This window comes from Lynx rufus, unplaced genomic scaffold, assembly GCF_022079265.1.
Source record: "Lynx rufus isolate CCGP_SWC_20201006 ecotype Redwood Valley unplaced genomic scaffold, mLynRuf1.p SCAF_13, whole genome shotgun sequence".
Classification (NCBI taxonomy): domain Eukaryota; kingdom Metazoa; phylum Chordata; class Mammalia; order Carnivora; family Felidae; genus Lynx; species Lynx rufus.
Window position 1 is genome coordinate 41,823,581 of NW_025814827.1, and position 14,997 is coordinate 41,838,577.

Here is a 14,997-nt window from a genome sequence, read left to right on the forward strand (position 1 = left end):
AAAGCAAAGTTCAATTTATGGATACAAACTTTCATCCTATCTGGCCTGTTACTCCAGCCTGATCTCAATTGTTTATCCCTTTGCCCTGCTAACCTTCCTGTTTCATGATCTTTGCACTTGGCATTTCCATAGTGTGGGCTCTACTTTTCAGTAGTAACTCCCTGTTAAGCAGAATCTGATCAATCACCACTTGGATGAGCCACATTGTTCTTATGGTACTCTGTTCTTTAAAGGAAAAGAGGGTTCTATCTGTCTCTAAAGCTATTTAATGTCTAGATCCACCATTAGCCTGTAAGCCTCCTAAAGTCAGGGTCAGTGTTTTACCTCAAAACTGGACATATGGTAGCCTTCAATAGGAATATTAGTTATACTATGTGTGTATATTAGCTGAACAGATAAATTAACATGATATTTTAAAAACACCTGTTGGCTGTTACTAAAGATTTCTTCTTAAAACCAGATTTAATGAAAGGTTAAATCTGTTTTAAAATAATAATTTTTGGTAAATTCCTTTTTTATTGTTTTGTTTTTGCTCTTTTAGGTATCACCAGGTAAAGCCAATGTTTGAAACAAATTACTCTGAAGTGTCTCAATTTGTGTTGCTGGGACTTTCTACCTATAGACCAGTGCAGCATTTCCTCCTTGCTTTCTCTACCGTGTTTTATGTAACAATTGTTTTGGGAAACCTTTTTGTTGTGTTTACAGTGACTTTTGACCCATATTTACATTCCCCCATGTACTTCCTTTTAGCCAATCTCTCATTTATTGATTTGTGCCTTTCTACCTTAACAGTTCCTAAGATGATTCATAACCTATGTTCTGGGCACAAAACCATATCCTTTCAGGGCTGTGTTATCCAAATATTTGCCCTACATGTCCTGGGTGGATCCGAGATGGTCCTGCTCATCGCCATGGCCTTGGACAGATATGTGGCCATATGCAAGCCCCTCCACTACCTGACTATCATGAGCCCACAGATGTGCATTTTGCTTCTGTCCGGTGCTTGGGTTATTGGCCTCATTCATGCAGTGGTCCAGGTAGCTTTTGTTGTCCATTTGCCTTTTTGCGGTCCTAATGAGATAGATAGCTTTTACTGTGACCTTCCTTGGTTTATCAAAGTTGCCTGCACAGACACCTACAGAATGGAATTCATGGTTACTGCCAACAGTGGGTTCATTTCCATGGGCACCTTCTTCTTATTGCTCATCTCCTATATCGTCATCCTGGTCACTGTATGGAAATGTTCCTCAGGTGGTTTGTCTAAAGCCTTTTCTACTCTGTCAGCTCACATCACTGTGGTGGTTTTGTTCTTTGGACCGTGCATCTTTGTTTATGTGTGGCCATTTCCCACAGTGCCAGTGGATAAGTTTCTTGCCATTTTGGACTTTATGATCACACCCATTCTGAATCCCATTATCTACACATTGAGGAACAAGGACATGAAGATGGCAATGAAAAGACTGAGTAGTCAATTCCTGAGTTTGAGAATGATCTCCTAAATAACTCATGGGAAAACAAGTGGTGCCTTCTGCAAGCAATACTGTATGGATAAGTGTTGAAGGGTTATATACTATCTTAAGACAATTAATTTTTCAGTAGAACAAAAATCTCAGATAGTTTATTCCATGTTAATGGTCAGTGGTGTGGTTATATGCATATTTATTTATCTAAGACCATTTTGCCTATTTTAAAATTTTAAAATACTGAAAACCTGCATTTTGTGTGGCTCATGAATTTGAAGTCACTGTGCTGTATTTGCAGAGCAATGGTGTAAACAAAGTTTTCTGTGTTACTGGATTGGAATATATTCTCATGTAGACAGAATGATTGATTCTTACAACTTTTTTTTTCGGGGGGGGTGAACAAAGCATTTAAGTTGGTTCAGGTGTGCTGCTACTTTTTCCTTTTCTTTGTTACTTATGTTAACAGATATACTCCATTACATGAATATAATTTTTGTCATAGATTATATATTGTCTGATATTCACATAAGCAGAAAACAACAAAGTGGGCAAACAACAACAACAACAACAACAAAAAACAGTCAAACAGCTCTTAGTATTTGCGATCATATTAAGATCTGGTTTCCAAGTGGGCAAAGTTATAACTTCTTCCTCTCAACTCTGCTTTTAACTATTCCCTTTAAATGTGTACTGGTGTTAGAAAGATGTGAATTAAGAAATAACATATATTAAAGAGAATAGAACTAGGATGGGGTTTAGAAAATGTTAAAGACAAGGAACTCCTATGTAGTATTGCCACATATCTTTATGTAGCATGGATACAATGCAATACTGAATACCACTCCATGCTCAAGCATTAAGCCTGTGCTGTTTAGACTTATAGGCCTGACAGTTCACCACCCCACGAAGCAAAACGATGCCTTTTGAAAATGCTTACGTATTGAAATTTTATTGTTTCATTTTGTTTTTAAAGTTTATTTATTTTGAAAGAGAGAGAAGGAGGAGCAGAGAGGGAGGGAGAGACAGAATCCCAAGCAGGCTCCGCATTGTTAGCACAGAGCCTGATCCTGCAGATAATGAGATCCTGACCTTAGTGGAAATCAAGAGTGGGATGCTTAATTGACTGAGCCACCCAGGCACCCCTGACATTTTATACTGATATTGAGATGGAATTTGCTTCCTTATGTATTTCATATTGTATTTCTTATTTGTAACCTAGAATTGTGCCTAATGAAATATCTTCCATAATGTCTCCTCCTTTTATGTCTGAAAATAAAAATGGCAATATAATATCTTCTACTGTTAAGATAAACATTCCTTCTGAGGCTACACATCTTAAGTCTTTTTAAGCAAAATTCCTCATTTAGAAATTTTCATGAGGGTTATGTATGTATGTATTTATGAGGCAGCCTGAAATGTCAACTTAATTTTCTGTTAAAACTTATTTCTTTTGGAATCTGGGCATAAGCTGATACTGATTCTAGCCACAAAGCAGAGAAAAATTATATGATAATATTCTATCATAAGTGAAATGTCATTAAACCTGTAACACAAGATATATAAGAACATTTGGATCAGAAATTCAAAATCTCTAACTGAAAATGAATAATTTGGAAATAAAAAGTAAGAGCCAACTTATACTCAGAACAAAATTTGAACAAGACAAAATCATTTCAGAAATGAGAAATAAACTACTAGGTACTCAAAAGAGACCAGAATGGCCAAAATTACAATGAAGGATACAGGAAACAAAGATGAAAAGAATCAAGAAAATAAAACCCAGTTAAAGACAAAAGTAAAAAATTTTCAGAGAGAAAGTTGTATAGAAGTAGGCAAATGATATTCAATATTTGTATAATTTGAAAATGAGACAATATAATAGAATTAACATTTTATACTGTTATTAATGTGTCAGAAATAAAAGACCGGAATCTGTATAATGAAATACCTTATAGTCATCTTGGGAAATCTGATCCAAGATGGTCAATTTCAAGATGTATACTAATAAAATTATTGCTATTTAAAGTATTGTATCTTCTGAGCCTCCTTTCAAAGTAACTGAAGTAACCTAAATAGGACAGAAAATCAGGCTGGCGGCAATGTATAGTTGCCCTTAAGGTATAGTTAGTCCATCCTTCAAATCTATCAGTATTAAAGAAAAATGATGTTAAGAAAGTAACATTTTGTACAATGTTGGATGTATAGCAAAACAACAAAATAGGACAGATTTATTGACAGTCGTTGATAAACAGTGTTCAATCTAAGACAGGTCAAGTGGGAAATACAATAATTGAAAATTAAAATTATCAGAAATATGATCACACTAAGCTAGATGTTTTGGGTCTGTGGATATATATCAGATTTTTTAACCTAATTATAATGAATACACTTTTCAGGTGTACATGTAACATGTAACTGGATACACCAGTGAATGGTTATTTAATGTCTAGTTCCTTCACTAGGGAGTATACTTCCTGAAGGCAGGTGAAAGTTTTATGCCAGAACTTGACACAGTATCTGGTGTTTATTGGGTATTTTCAGTAGGAGGTCAGGGATGGAATGAATGAATTCTTAAAAGCAGCTTGTTCCTGGTAATGAAGATTGTTTCCAATTGCCCACATTTGGAAACCAATTGAGATCTTCTTTCAACATTTCTAACATACTATATTTCAGTTTTTTTTCTTTCATGTGAACATCCATGAATAGAGGAAATTAATTTGTGGTGAGTGAATTTACATTCCTGACCTTTTATAAATTTTGGCCAATGCAACACTTCCTATTTTTCATTTCCTAAAACATGTTCATCACCCAAAATAAACCCCATACCAGTTAGTAGTCAGTCCCAATTCCCTTCTCATCGCATTTCCTGGCAACCATGAAACCACTTTTTGTCTCTATGGATATGACTATTTTGGACATTTCATATAAATGGAATTTTGTGTGTTTGTGTGTGTGTCTGGCTTCTTTCACTGGGCATAATGTTCTGAAGGTTCATCTATATTGTAGCATGTATCAGAATTTCATTCATTTCAATGGCTGAATAATATTCCATTGTATGACCATACCACACTTTGCTTTTCCACTCATATGTTGACAAATATTTGGATTGTCTCTACCTTTGGCTATTGTGAGTACTGTTCTACAAACATTTGTGCTATTTTTTTGTTTGCTTGTTTGAACACCTGTTTTCAATTATTTTGAGTGGAATTGCTGTCATATAGTAACTTTATGTTTAGCATTTTGAAGAACTGTTAAACTTTTCCACAGTAGCTGCACCATTTCACAATCACATCAGCAGTGTATGAACATCCTAATTTCCCCATATCCTCAGCAACACTTGTTATTTTATTTTATTATTTTTTTATTATGGCCAATCTAATGCATATGAAGTAGGATCACATTGTGGTTTTGATTTGCATTCCTCTAGGTGTCGAGCACCTTTTCATGTGGTTCCTGGTTAGCCACTTGTTCATCTTCTTGAGAGAAATGTCATCTCATATTTTTTGTCGTTTGTGGTTTTTTTTTCCCTTGTGATACATTTATTTCCCAAGCTTCTTTTTTTTTTTAATTTACGTCCAAATTAGTTTTGTCGTTTATGTTTTTATTATTGAGTTTTGAGAGTTCTTTATATTTAGACCTGTATTAGCTTTCTAGGGCTGTCATAACAAATTAACAGCCTTGGTGGTTTAAAACAGAAATTTGGTCTCTGCAATTTTGGAGGCTAGAACTCTGAAATCAATCTGTTGGCAGGGCTACGTTTCCTCCAAGGCTCCAGGGAAGAATCCTTCCTTGCCACTTCCAGCTCTGGTTGCTCCAGATGTTCCTTGGCTTGTGACTATAAGAGTTCATCCTCTACCTCCATCTTCACATGGTCTTATCCTCTGTATTCTTGTCTTTTCCGCTTTGTCTTTTATTAGGACAGTTGTTAATTAGATTTAGAGCCAGCCCAGGTTCTCCAAATTAATGTCATCTCAGCACCCTTATTACATTTGCAAAGACCTTTTTTTTCCCCAAGGGAGGTCACATCAACAGTTTCAGGAGTTGTGATATAGCATATAGACCTATCTCTTTGAGGGCCACCACTCCACTGGCTACAAGACCCTCATCAGAGGGTCTTACAACTACGTTCTCTCATCCGCAGGTTTTATTTTCACTTTCTTGAGTGGAGGCTTTGACACAAATATTTTTAGTTTGGATGAAGTCCAGTATACCTATTTTTTCTTTTGTTGATTGTGCTTTGGGTGTCCTTGTAAAGAAACCATCGCCTACAATAAACAAACAGCAAATAATAAATATACTATGAATTTCTAGGATTGTATCATCTGTGGTTTTTGTTTTGTTTTCCATTCATGGCCTGGAGAAGCTGAGATGATAATGAGGAGCATGGTTTTGAGGTGTGTCTGCAGACAGAAACCACATTATGCAGGTATTGAAAAACATCACAGTTTGAACTTTATCCTAACAATAAATGGATGGCCTTTGGGAGCTTTCATAGTATGTATGTTTGCTTTGTGAAAGACACTGTTAAGTGTTTTATGTAAGTTATGCATTTTATCCTTAACATGCTATGAGAATGTAGTGCTATTTTACAGAAACTGGTTTAGAGAAGTTATGTTTCTTCTCAAAACTCCTACACTGACCCCCTTTCATAGGTGTGAGTTTCCAGTGTGTGGGGTCCTCTAAGCTTCTGAGTTTTAATAATGCCAAACTCTCCCCTTTATTCCTGCAGCCCTGAAGCTGGTATTTTTTTTTCCTTCAGCTGCTTTTAAAATGATCCCTTAGTGCTTTAAAAAGTCTGTTTTTAGTTCTTCAATACCTAGGTAACCATCTTTAAATGATATTTTTTTATTAAAAGAACAAGTAAGTCTTTTTTTGGTGTGTTCTAATTTTAAATTTGTAACAGAATTGGTCCCAGGAAGTAGCTCCTTAAATATGGGGATTGGGAATTGGCTTGGTCTTGTCCTTGGGAATGAGCACAGCCTGAGATCCTTGCCCATGGGAAATGGCATGCTAGTGACCCATTACCAGTAGGCAGTGGCATTACAAATAATTGTGTTGATTGTATTGAAGGCTAACTGAAAGCAAGTGGCTATTGTACTTGACCATTTTGTTACTAATGATGATTTTAAGGAGTGTGGTGAGTGGTGGATTCTTCTGAATACTTATAGAAAGAATTGACAAACTCAGATTTTTAAAAGTTGACTTCAGGTTGTAGTCTGAGAACCAGAAAAACATTATGGCAGCTCTTAAATATCTTACTTCTGTACATATAGATATGATCCTGCTGAAGTTGGCCACAAAATTTATTTTTGTAGTTTGCAGAATAACAATATAGTTTGTGAAATTTAGGGCATTACTTAGGAAGAAGTGGAAATATTTAGAATTAAACATGTAGGGGCACCTGGGTGGCTCAGTTGGTTAAGTGTCCAACTACGACTCGGGTCATGATCTCCTGGGTGGTTCATGAGTTTGAGCCTCCCTTTTGGCTGTCAGCACGGAGCCCTCTTCAGATCCTCTGATCCCCTCTCTCTTTGCCCTTCTCCCACTCATGCTCTCTATCAAAAATAAATAAACATTAAAAAAAAACATGTAGGGGCACCTGGATGGTTCAGTTGGTTAAGCTTCTGGCTTCAGCTCGGGTCATGATCTCATGGTTTGTGGGTTCAAGCCCTGCATCAGGCTCTGTGCTACAGTTTGGAGCCTGGAGCCTGCTTGGGAGTCTGTGTCTCCCTCTCTCTCTGCCCCTCCCCCCCGCCCACACTCTGTCTCTCTCTCAAAAATAAATAAACATTAAAAAAATTAAAAAAAAAGTGTAAACATTCTTACAAACTTCCAATTATTTCCCTCTTTTGTTCATTAAAATATGCAACATAAAGCGGTAAAGTGTCCAAAGCTTATTGGAGGCAATCTTAGTGACCAGCCAACTATGTTATTTAAGTAAAATACATGGTACTATCTTTAAAAAAAAAACTAAAAAAGTACCTCTTACATTTTCTGCTAGTTAACAAGTGTATTTTTAGCAACCCTATAGGATATACAGATGCAAAAGAAGTTTCAGACATGCTGCTTGCTTTACAGTAGCTTAGCAACTTTTTCACCTTTTACTTCTGGCTTTATCCAAGAGGGGTTATTCAATTTTAAGAATCTCTACCAGAGGCATTAGCACATTCTATTAAAGCATGTTTGAAATTCTTAGCTGTAATTCAGAGAATTTTCACAAGAAGTGTAATAATAACTTTGGGAATAACTTGAAAAAACAGGGAAAGGAGACAAATTGAGTTACTCTTTTAGGAGTATTAAAATATGGCAACACATTTTCCATGCTCTTCTGGATTCAATGTCCATCCACTAAGATTTTTTTAAATAATAATTTTTCTAAAACTGTGAGAATCTTATCATTTATGTTTTTTCAAGGAGAGACTTGGACTCAGCGAATTTAATCATTGCCTAAGATACCCCCTTGGTGAGGTGTTCAGGAAGTAAGTCCAAGTTCCTTCTGCTAGCTTAAGGTGCTTTCTTTTTCTCTCAGGTTCTGAGTTTTATCTTATTTCTGTAGTAATTCAGTTTTATATCACTTCTCACCGGATATATATCCGTTTTTACTTCTATCTCTATGTTAAAAGTTGTTTTAAGATAAAATACTCTATCTGATGTGAAAAACTTTATCTCCTTAAATGGAAAAAGCCACTTGAGTCAAGATAGCTGGAATTTGCTAATATCCAGTAGCCATCAAAGAATGGAGATCTTCCAAAAGCTGACCTGAGAACTTCTCTGTGGTTCTGCATGATGATGATATGTACACCTTTGTCAAAGAGACCATAGAAGCTCCCATAGGAATAGGATGGGAGGAGAAAAACTATATTACCTTCTTTAAAGGTCAGAAGTTAAACAAGCCACACTCAACTCGAAGCAAGTGGGCATGGGTAATGCAGATACATACAGATATTCTAAAAATTACTTTAAGAAGAGAGTTACAGAGAACATGAGATAACTTACTAAACACAAATTTTCTCTAAGACCAGATTGCTATTTCCTCTTCTCTTCTGATTTATGCTTGAGACGACATTCGCAGTTGGGTGGAGACAGTATCTGTAGAAGTACTTTCCCTCAGGCTGACACATATTCACCACTAGAAGGAATCCTTTGGGTGAAATTCTCCTATTCTGTATTCTGGGAAGAACAAGAATCATGAAAATACATTGGACATCTCTTGGGGACTTCTTTGTCAAGAAAAACTTTTTCATATTCTAGAAATCAGAACAAGGAGACAAGACAAATTACACTTTAAACAGCTATGGTTTAACATTAGTGAAGTTTTAAAGTATTTTTCATTTAACATATAAGTACTCAGGACATGTCTTTTGCAATATTAATCTCTAAGTAGATTTATATCATCAAATTCAATTAAGGTTTTACTTCCAGTTGCCAGAGGAGTCATATCCTGACTGGTATGATACATAACCAACATCATAGGTGACCTCATGATGAGAAGCTCTCTGTACCCACCTGCCCAATCTTAAAGTTAATATAGCGGCCTTAAGTGGATTCAGCCATGTATAGTGTCCAGACAGTCTCAACACCACATCACTCTCTCAAGGCTGTATCCTTGGGGCAGCTTCTGGGAGGGAGGAAGGTATGTGGAATGCACATTCCAAGTACAGGGGAGGTGGGGGGAGCCTCCCATTGCCCAGTTCTAACTCATGGATCAACTGGTGATCATGTCCTCTCGATGACCTCCCCTTCCAATTCTCTGATTATATTTTTAAAAATTATTTCCCCTTGCAGCTCTATCAGTTTTTGTTGCATATATTTTAAAATTCTGTTATTTGGGACATAAATAATTAAAATTGTTACTACCTCCTGATTAATTGATTTCTTTCTTAGTATGAAATAACTGTCTTTATCCCTGGTAATATTCTCTGCTCTGAAATATACTTTGATACTAAAATAGCCACTGATGATTTCTTTTGATTTGTGTTCATATGGTAAATATATATCTCATTCTTTTATTTAAATTTTTAAATGGACTTTTTCTTTAGAGTAGTTTAAGATTTACAGCAAGATTGAGTGGGATGTACAGAATTCCCATATACCTCCTGTACTCCCACATACACAACCACCTCCACAGTCAACATTTGATATTACAGTGGAACATTCCTTACAATTAGTAAATCAACACTGACATATCACTATCGCTCAAAGTCTATAGTTTACATTAGGGTTCACTTTTGGTGTTGTACATTCTGTAGGTTTTGGAAAATGTATAATGACATGTATTGACCATTGTAGTATCACACAGAATAGTTTTACCTCCCTGAAATCATCTGTGCTCTGCTTACTTACTTTTCCCTCTTTCCTAACCCCTGGAAACTACAAATTTTACTGATTCCATAGTTTTGCATCTTCCAGAATGGCATATACTTGGAATCATACAAAATATACCCTTTTCACATTGGCTTTTTTTTTTTTTTTTTTTTTTTTTTTTAGTAATATGCATGTAAGTTCTTCTGTGTCTTTTTGTGGCTGGATAGTTTATTTACTTTTAGCACTGAGTAATATATCATTGTCTGGATGTAATACAGTTTATATATCCATTCACTGTATGAGGCAGATCTTGGTTGATTCCAAGTTTGGGAAATTTTGAAAAAAACCTCCGTGAACTTCAGTATGCAGGGTTTTGTTCCAATGCATTTGGGTAAATAGCAACCAGCACAGCTGGATTGAATTTGGTAAGAGTTTGTTTAGTTTTGTAAGAAATTGCCAAATTGTCTTCCAAAGTGTCTGTACTGCTTTCCATTCCCAATCAGGATTGGAGTTCCTGTTGCTCCATATGCTTGCCAGCGCTTGATGTTGTCAATGTAGGTAGTAAGTAAGCCTAATAAGTTTATTGTGGATCTTGTTTTCATTTTTAGTTCTCTAATGATACATGATGCTGAACATCATTCACATGCTTATTCGCCATCTATATATTTCTTTAGTGAGATGTTTGATCAGGTCTTTTGCTTATTTTTTAATCAAATTGTTTTCTTATTGTTGTGTTTAAAGAAATATTTGAGTATACTGGATAATAGTTCTCTCTCAGATATATCTTTTGCAAATATTTTCTCCAAGTCTGGCTTGTTTTCTCATTCCCTTGACATTGTCTTTGGCAGAGAAGTGGTCTAAATTTCCATGCAGTCCAGACTGTCAGTTACATCTTTCGTGGACTGTGCCCTTGGTGTTGTATCTAAAAGATAATTGCCACATAAAAGGTCATCTAGATTTTGTCCTATGTTATCTTCTAGGAGATTTATTTTTTTTCACTTCACAGATCTGTGATCTATTTTGAGTCAAATTCTGTGAAATGTGTAAGGTCTGTATAGATTCTTTTTTTTTTTTTTTGCATGTTGATGTCCAGTTACTCAAGTGTTATTTGCTGAAAAAACTATCTTTGCTCCATTGCATTGCCTCTGCTACTTTCAAAGATCTGTTGCCTAAATGTATGTGGGTCTATTTCTGGATTGTATATTTCATTCCACTGATATGTGTCAACACCATATTGTCTTGGTTACTGTAGCTGTATAGTAAGTCCTGAAATTGAGTAGTGTCAGTCCTCTGACTTTGTCCTTCTCCTTTTCTTTACATGTTTAACCTATCTGTCTTTATATTTAAAGTGGGTTTCTGTGCTGTAGTATATCATTGAGTCTATATTGATGGAAGATTGGTTTATAGTTTTTTTGTTTGTTTGTTTTTATTTTGTGCTGTTTTTGTCTGGCTTTGGTATCTGGGTAAAACTGCCCACATAGAGTGAGTGGGCATTCCTCCATTTTCTGGAAGAATTTTTGGAGAATTGGTCTTATTTCTTCTTTAAAAATTTGGAGAATTTATCAGTGAAGCCATCAGGGCCTGGAGTTTTCCTTTGAAAAGTTTTAAAATTATGAACAAAATGTCTTTATTTCTTACATGTCTCTTTAGATTTTCTATTTCTTATTGTGTCTTTTAGGCATTTGTTCATTTTATATAATTTATGTAATTTGTTGGCATATAGTTTTCCATACTATTCCTTTAAAATGGTTTTTATTTTTTTTAGGGTCCCTAGTGGTGTTTCTTCTGTGACCTTGATTGTTTCAAACAATAGGCCTTGGACATAGATTTTCTGCATTTGTCTCCAAATGAAGTCCCCTCCCTCAGGCGGGGCTTCCAGACCCCTCTTGTTTACAATGTTCACACTGGGCATCTCTCCATATCATGAGGCCAGATCCAAGAGGGGAAATGGGAGCCACTAGATATTAAGGCCACAGCATTTGCTTACTTTGTGTCTCTGTGTTATATTTTGGTAATTCTTACAATATTTAAACTTTTATATATTTGTTAGGGTTATCTGAGATCATTGATCTTTGTTGCTTTCATTGTAATTTTTTGGGGTATATGAACCATACCCATATAAGATAGCAAATTTAATTGGTAAATGTTTGTGTTGACTGCTCCAACAACTGTTCCCCCATCTCTCTCCATCTCCACAGGGCTACCTATTCCCAGAGGCAAACAACATTGATATTAGGCCAGTTAACAATCCTACAGTGGCCTTTAGGTGTCCAAGTAAAAAGAGGAGTCACACATCTCACCTCAAATTAAAAGCTAGAAATGATTACGCTTAATGAGGAAGGCATGTTGAAAACTGAGACAGGCCAAAAACTAGGCCTCTTGTGCCAAACAGCCAAGTTGTGAATGCAAAGAAAAAGTTTTTGAAGGAAATTAGAGGTGCTGTTCCCAAGAACACATGAAATAGTAAGAATGCAAAACAGCATTTTTGGTGGTAGGCAGAAAGTTTTCGTAGTTTTGGATAGAAGATCCAACCAGTCTCAGTATTCCCTTAAGCCAAAGCCTAAGCTAGCACAAGGCCCTAACGCTCTTCAATTCTAGAAAGGCTGAGAGAGGTGAGGAAGCTGCAGGAGAAAAGTTTGAAGTTAGCAGAAGTTGGTTTATGAAGTTTAAAGCAAGAAACTACCTCTAAAACATAAAAGTGCAAGGTGAAGCTGCGAGTACTGATGTAGAAACTGCAGAAAGTTATCCAGAAGGTCTAGCTAAGACAGCTGATGAAGGTGGCCACAGTAAACAACAGAATTTCAATGTAAATGAAACAATCTTATATCTAAAGAAGGTGTCATCTAGGACTTTGACAGCTATGAAGGGAGAGTCAGTGCCTGGCTTCAAAGCTTCACAGACAGGCATACTTTCTTGTCAGGGGCTAATGCAGTTGGTGACTTTACGTAGAAGCCAGTGCTCAGTTACCATTCTGAAAATCCGAAGGCCCTTAAGAATTATGCCAAATCTTCTCTGCTTTGCTCTATAATTTCAACAACAAATCCCGGTAACAGCAAATCTGTTTACAACATTATTTACTGAATACTTGAAGCTCACTTTGAGACAACTCCTTAGGAAAAAAGATTCCTTTCAAAATAATACTATTCATTGACAACGTACCTGGTCACACAAGAGCTCTGGTGGAGATGTACAATGAGAATAATGTTGTTTTCCTGCCTGGCAATGCAACATCCATTCTGTAGCCTGGCGATCAAGGAGTAATTTCAATTTTCAAGTCTTATTATTTAAGAAATACATTTTATAAGGCTATAACTGCCACAGATAGTGATTCCTCTGATGGACTTAGGAGAAGTCGATTGAAAACCTTCTGGAAAGGATTCACCTTTCTAAATGCCATTAAGAACATTTTTGATTCATGAAAAGGTCAATATAGCAACATGAACAAGAGTTTGAGGAGCTTAAACTTTATTTCTGAATTCATAGTTTTAGATGGAACTAACACCTGTCAGCTTTCAAGATTCCTCAGTGCTCGAAGACTTCTCCAGTCCCAGTAATTGTTCCCTCCCTGCCTTCCCCAAGCACTCCCAACTATAAACATTATGTTGCTCTTTTATTGACTCCCATTCTTTTCCTCATTCCTCAAATGGTAAGGTCCAATTTGTTGTTTTCTTTACTTTGACCTAGTCAGTCTTTCCAGAGCCCCTTTTCCTTTCTTTGTTTTCTAGCTCAATATACAACGAAAAGAAAGTGGGTGATGAATTTTTGCTCTTCCCACTGAGGATAGGAATTGGACAGGGCTGCTGAGCACATCATACAGAAAAGGGAGCCCAGGCTCAGGGAAGTAGAGGTAATTATGGGTGAGGTCACTGGAATTAAGCTGATCCCAGGTGATCTCATTTTGGTTGTTTATGCAGGTTCTGTATTGTATAGCATCGTGTTATACTTTCTAAACTCTTTGTTCTTTCTAGCTGCACAGGAACAGTTCCAAGATCAGCAATACATCTCCTATAATTTCTTTATTGGAGCTGGTGTAGTCTAAACAACCACATCAAAAGAAAACCCTAAATAAAGCTATCTGTTTAGGTACAAAAATGCTTAAATTTTCTTAAATTAGCATGGGTTATTGATAGCTGGCTATAAGTTTTAATAGCTTAATTTAGAAGCAGCCTCACTCTCTTTGAAAAGGCTTGTAAAAAAGATAGATTCAGGAAATTTAACTCCATATCAAGAAGAGATACATGGACCTACATAAATGAATCCTCTTGACTTTATCACTGTTTTGCTTTGTCCTTAATGCCTACATAAAATTCTCAGTGGATCTTTTCCTAACAAGTTGAGTCATAATTAATGCTTCTCATCTCTGTGCCCTCATGGTACCTAGTGATATAATTATTTGTATATATATAGAAATATATATCTTTCTTCAAAGACTATAAATTTTTAAAATTTATTTATTGTCATGTTAGCTCCTAGCATGCTGCCTGGCAAAAAAATCTTTCCTCAATGACAAATGCAGTCATTTATTGAGATTCTGCTATTTGCCATATTATGTTTTTAGGAAATTCATGTAAATTATCGCTCTTAATTCTCATAGCTCTGACTTAAATTTTCTTTCTAGCTCATCCAGAATCTCTGACACATCGTTCCAAACCTGAGTGTGCTTTTCACTACTGATTATAACAAACTCAGCTAACATTTGCTATTTTGTGTGAGCTTTAACAGGCAAGTGGTTTGACTTTATTATCTTTGCAACATCTCTTTTGCTTACCAGTTCAGAGACAGTTACAGGCAATGTGTTGAGATGGGAAAATTTCTAGATGGCTGCGAATCTTCTGAATTCATAATTCTTTTAGAAGGATCAGATTGATAAGATGTATAAACTCCAACCTAGATTTCTGAATATAGTTTCTATTGGTATCAGGTAGTGTGTACTAGAAAATTCTCAGAATCTTCAGTAGGTGATTCTATTGGGAATTCTGTCTGTTGAGAGAATAATGCTTCACAAAAATGTGTTTTGTGATGGTTTCATCTTTTAGAGCAGTAACAGTTTGAAAGGACAGATGAGGTGAGACCACTAGGGAGATTAGGGATATTTTTAGAGCTGGTGGCTTACTTTCTTCTCTTGTCTTCAGGTGGCTATGCAACCATTAAGTTTTAAAAATTTTTTTGGTTGTAAAACTCTCCCATGGATAGAGATATGAGATGGATGGAATATAAGTCATGTACTTGC

The 14,997-nt window shown here is 36.0% G+C and overlaps 1 protein-coding gene across 1 annotated transcript; it reads left to right on the forward strand.

The window, feature by feature from the left end:
• The first annotated feature begins 560 nt into the window (after positions 1-560).
• On the forward strand, positions 561-1,499 carry LOC124508136 (olfactory receptor 4F6-like). Its single transcript, XM_047074551.1, has one exon. It carries the CDS (start codon positions 561-563, stop codon positions 1,497-1,499), a length of 939 nt encoding a protein of 312 aa, XP_046930507.1.
• Positions 1,500-14,997: the final 13,498 nt, after the last annotated feature.